At 35.9% G+C, this 5694-nt stretch overlaps 1 protein-coding gene across 1 annotated transcript; it reads left to right on the forward strand.

Moving 5' to 3' along the window:
• Positions 1 to 797: 797 nt before the first annotated feature.
• Positions 798 to 3235, forward strand: LOC105314548 (uncharacterized). Its single transcript, XM_020002943.1, has 4 exons — positions 798 to 1308; positions 1874 to 2055; positions 2910 to 2997; positions 3156 to 3235. The coding sequence occupies exons 1-4, from the start codon at positions 798 to 800 to the stop codon at positions 3233 to 3235; spliced, it is 861 nt and encodes a 286-aa protein (XP_019858502.1).
• The last annotated feature ends 2459 nt before the right edge of the window (positions 3236 to 5694 follow it).

A 5694-nucleotide genomic window follows, 5' to 3' on the forward strand; every position in this document is an offset into this window, starting at 1 on the left:
CATAGCAGTATGCTTGAAATGATCTTGGCCCCACCCCTTAATAATTGACGAAAATGCAAGAAAAGGCCGTTTTACCGCCGTAAAAGTGGGTGTGGCCAAAATTGCGGCGCGCTTTGCGCGCCCTCAGCACCCCCTTCTCCAGTTCCTAGATACGCCCCTGCAGTTCATCACATGCACAATCCTCATCATCCGAGTCATCATCAACTAGCCATGATATCCACTATCCAGCCACTCCCACAATCAGTTAATTAATACACTTCCATTGCGTGGGTGTTCATAATGTTCTAAAGTTCCAGTTTTTTTATACAAACACTCTAATCAATGATTATAAAGTGATCCTGTCATACATCACTAGTAGTGAATGACATGCTTCCTTTACTGTCTCCTCTTCCTCCTCTCTAGTAGCTCTATCCAGTACCAATGACATTACTACTTATACAGATACACCACATTCCAGTACATTAGCATTGTGAGTACTAAATAGTCTCTCTGATATCCTCATCACTCCTTCTCTCTAATCAATGAGTGAGGCAGAGCAGTACTGCTGTATCATCACGTTTTTGCACATGGTCACTAATATAATAAAACTGAGTAGAGGGTGTGGTGTAAGTGATAGTTAACCTGTTGGAATGTTAGGTGTGGCTTGTTGTTCAGAAGAAGAGGATGTCTGGAAAAAGTTAGTTTATCTCTCCCTACCATCTTCCCTCCTCCTCTGTCTTCATGCTCTCTCTTTCTATTTATTCTTCTGTAGTCATTGTCTTCATTTCTATCATTAATCATTTACTACAGGTTTCAAAATGAGAGCTAATCACAAAGCTCCTGTAATAGGGGAGTCCCTCTACCTGTGGGCAGGGAGCCAGGTTGGCTTACCTGCAGTTCATGACTCCCTTCAAAAGAGGGAACTGACCTCAAGAGTTGATGTGTACCAGCTTTCTACTGCTGACTGGTCCTCTCACCTAACAAGAGGTACTCCTCCATTAGGAGTAACTGGCTACTCCTGTACCACCTCTCATTCTAATATTTACTATTTCGGTGGAGGGTGTGGTCATGATGACTGTTACCACAATACGTTGAATGTACTGAATACGATAAAGATGGAGTGGACTTCATGCAGTAATGCTAAACAGTCGTTGATGAAGAAATGTCGTGCTGGAATGATATCACTGGAATTTAATGGAGCAGAATACCTTGTCATAATAGGAGGGTTTGGTTCTACACCAACTGTTTACCATCCTCAGTTTCAATATGATCAACTTAGTGATGGTGATGTTCGTACTAATGAACAGTTACTTTATAATGTGTCCACTGGTAAGATTAATAAATATATATAGCTTTATAGACCACCCTAGGTCTGAATTGGAAAAGTTATGAATTTCATTAATTTTATATATATGGTATCTGCCCACATATCATAATTGGCTGCCATTTTGGTTGGCAAGTTTATTATGGAAGTCAATGGAGGCACGAAGAAAATGCCTAACTTACCTGCTGTAGCTCTGTCAATAGGTAAAAAGCGCTTGTTATAAGAAAGAACAGCTGCCTTTAAGCTTCTCCTGTCAAGGATTTGGTCAAATTGGTCCAGAATTCTTAATACAGGTTTGTTTTTATGTCGGCCCGTTTGTTCTCCATTGAAAGTTGCCAACCAAAATGGCGGCCAGAATTTATTTCATCCTAAACCACGCCTTACTACCGTAAAAATTTCTAATAATCTTCCTACGCATTCAATTCTCGCCTAGGGTGGTCTATGCATGTACATGTATACATTTATTATCATGAACTAGTATAATACACAATTGTGTCATTATGATAAAATTACATGTACAATTTCATGATAACAGTTACCCAGTATACCACTGTATTCTCTTTACTTTAGGACAATTCACTGTTCCATCTGTCAGTGGACAGTGTTGTCCACCAACTAGTAGTTTCATAATTGAGAAGATTACTACTACCGGTAACAGAGGAGTAATATTTGGGGGACGAGTGACTGTTAATGGTGATGAGAGTACACCTACTAACAGTGTTTACATATTCAGTGTGACACATAGTATAATAGTAAGTTGTATTATATTTTGTTGTATTGTATTGTACAGTAATACATTATCTTAGTATTATCACTAGAGGATACAGTACACATAAAAAAAGCTAAGTAGGGTACAGTAGAGAAGAGAACCTTGAAGGTAGTTCGTAGGTACTTCGCTACTCTTCGCTACTACTTCGCTACTGCTCATTACTCTTTGCTACGTTATGCTGCGATCCCACCCAGTCACATGTACTGTAGTAGAACTTGTAGATGCTTCTTTGGCTGTCTGTGCTCTCTAAGTTCATCTATAATGCCACTCTCTCCTTCTAGAAGCCTGTTTAGGATGTTTTTGCTCGATTCTACTGTCACGCTACTGTCTTCTACTGTCATGCTACTGTCTTCTACTGTCACGCAACTGTCTTCTACTGTTGCGCTACTGTCCTGCTACTGTCGCAGTAAGCATGCGCAGAGAAGGAGCAACGAACTACCTACGCAAAAGTAGAGTAACTGCGGGGTAGCTACTTAGCCTTTTTTAAATATGTACTGTATATTGTGTGGTACTCATATTAACTGTATCTTGTGTATTATTATATTAAATATTCACAAAACTCTGATACTACATAAAATATTTCATAATTAGACAGTGTATAGTCATGCTTAGTATAGTATTTCATATTATCAAGTATATTGTGTACCAATAGATTTGTTATACCTCCAGTACTTGTACATGTATAATACTAAACACAACCACTAACCTCACCTCTTTAACATCAAAGTATTAAATATTAGGATTAATTTTTACATGTCACACCCATTATTTGTATAGCCACACCCATTATTCATATTTACGCTCACTGATATTATTAGTATTTGTTTATGTATCTAGAACTGGGAGATACTGAAACCAGGAGCAATACCTAATGAGGGACTGTGGCCTATGGAGAGAGACTCTCATGCTAGTGCTATTATCAATGGTGACTCTACCTCACCTACACTAGTAGTGATTGGTGGACTGGATAATAATAATCAACTAGTTAATGAATGTTTGTTATTTGATAGTATCACTACTGGTCAGTACAGTTGTAGGAAGGTATGTATGTGTATAGTACTGTAATGATGTGTGTGTGTATAGTTAGGTCAGTTGAGAGTATGACACTAGTACTGATGTATATTGATGATAGATTAGTAATTGTTAGTGTGTTCAGTAGATAACACAATCACTGATGAAACATTAACAATACAATAGAACTACCCACACATTTGATTAAAAATTACACATTATTTTATTTTGTGATCCAACCTTAATGTGTGTTTTTGTACTATTATTCCTATTCTTAATATTGAGAGTTAAATTTGTACATATTTTGTTATTGTTCACATGATGTGAAATAAAATATTTATTTTGTTTGTTGATGGTGGTGAGGATTAGAATTGATTGTAATCATCTACATATGAAATGATACAATTTCTCATTTTATAAGTAGCTGTATAAACATCATGTATCAGTAATTACTTGTATACTTCTCTTTATCTACAGATTCCTCTACCTGAATCTGTTACTGGTAGATACAATCACTCACTCACAGCAGTCACAATGTCACCACACTGTGTGTGGTTAGTAATTGTTGGAGGATTTGAAGAGATTCATTGGAAAGATGTTGGAGGAGGAAAGGAGGAGCCATTACTTTTTTTTATCACTGATACTAATAGACTAATAATGATAATTGAATTAGGTAAGATAATATTAATCAATTGTAAGGATATGAGCATTAAATACATAATTACATTAAATAATGTACCACTCATTTTTATAGTATGTACATTATTTGTAAATTTCAGTTCCTAATATGACGTACATTTTCCATTTATTTTGTATACTGTACACACTACAATACCACTGTATGTGTGGGTGTGTATCAGAGTTGTGTCAATTACATCATCAAAGAGCTTAAGCACAAGCCCAAGCCCTTTATGAAATAGTCAATTACAAGCCCGAGCCCAAGCCCAAAAATATATTTTGGGCTTAATTACAAGCTCAAGCTCTTTATCAAATGTACTTAATTCCTTTACAAGCCTTCCACTAAAATTATGTCTTATGATTATTAAAATTAATCAAGTACATTAGAATTGCACTTAATAAAAACATAAAGGCCGATTCACACTGCAAAATTAACGTGAGGTAAGGCTATACGTTGAGACAGGAAGTGCTGTNTAAACCAATGGCAGCCATTTACATAAGGTAAGAATAGAAATATTTTCTATTCTTACCTTGTATTCTTACTTTACATAAACAGTGGCCATTGGTTTATACAGCACTTCCTGTCTTAACGTATAGCTTTACCTCACGTTAATTTTGCAGTGTGAATTGGCCTTAAGTTGTTCAAATTTGATGTCACTTAAGCGGCATCTCTCTGGGCGATATATCTTGCCTGCTACACTAAATAGCCTCTCTACTGCTGCTATTAGAGGTGATGATTACAGATGAAAAGAACACCTGATGGCCTTTAGGGCTTCAAGCCCAAGCTTAGGAATATACAACTTGTAATTAAGTACAAGCCCAAGCCCTTTTTTTTCAAAAAGGCTTTGAAGCACTTTTAATTACTTTTAAAATTGGGCTTAGCCCAAAAGGGCTTGACACAACTCTGGTGTGTATTTACAACCACTCTAAATGATACCATTAGTTTATAAATTAAATACATTTATTTATAAATATATAATGTATCTTATTGTGTCTCAGTATATAGTGAAGCTGGTGAGTGGATAGTACAGTCAGTACTGGATGGTAATGATCTCACTAGTAAGAGCTATCAAGAAAAGTATCAATCGTACAGCAAGACCAGAACATGGTGGATGGATCAGCTAATAGAAAATCCGACAGAGAGGGAAATGAAGCTTCAGAGATATATACAATCTTTACATGAAGACCTACAAGTGGCTCATGAGAGCAAAGTATCACTACAGGAGGCACTGGTTGACGCCAATAAACAAGGTATATAGGACATTACACACACACACTTTAACTGCACTAACTGATTACTATTATGTAGTATTGTGTGGTTATTGGTAGTGTGAGTGTGTGTATTAGTACTGGTTTACATTATGATACTAGTGGATTAGACAATGTTGAGTATGGAAATAGTATCCTGTACTCAATATAGGTCAAATTGTGGATGCATTAGAAATAATGAGATTCATGTAGAGTGAGCTCTTCTTACCATATATGGTATGATTAGCAATAATGATAGTACATGTATTTATGGGCTACTGTACATGCAGTGCAAATTTGTATAAGCTATAATTATCATTTTATTTTCTGTCTTTGTATATTTATGGGCAATTATAGAAAATTATGAGAAGCTTAAAGCTAAAGTTGCTGATAATGAAGTATATGTAACTGAAATATTGGAAGAGAAAACACAAGTAGAGAAAAAGAAACAGATTATTACTGGTTAGTGTATCATCAGTACATAATATTAGATGGGAGAATATTCTATTAATGTATAGAGGATAATGAGAAACTGAAACTTAAAGTAGCTGATATGGAGGAACAATTTCTCAAGGAGAAACAGATCATTATTGGTTAGTTAACTATACACACAGCAGGTATTAGATGAGAGAATATGTTCATTGTGTAGACGACAATCAAAATCTCATTTCTGAGAAAGACAAAG

This window comes from Amphimedon queenslandica, unplaced genomic scaffold (genome assembly GCF_000090795.2).
Source record: "Amphimedon queenslandica unplaced genomic scaffold, v1.1 AMPQUscaffold_12795, whole genome shotgun sequence".
Lineage (NCBI taxonomy): Eukaryota > Metazoa > Porifera > Demospongiae > Haplosclerida > Niphatidae > Amphimedon > Amphimedon queenslandica.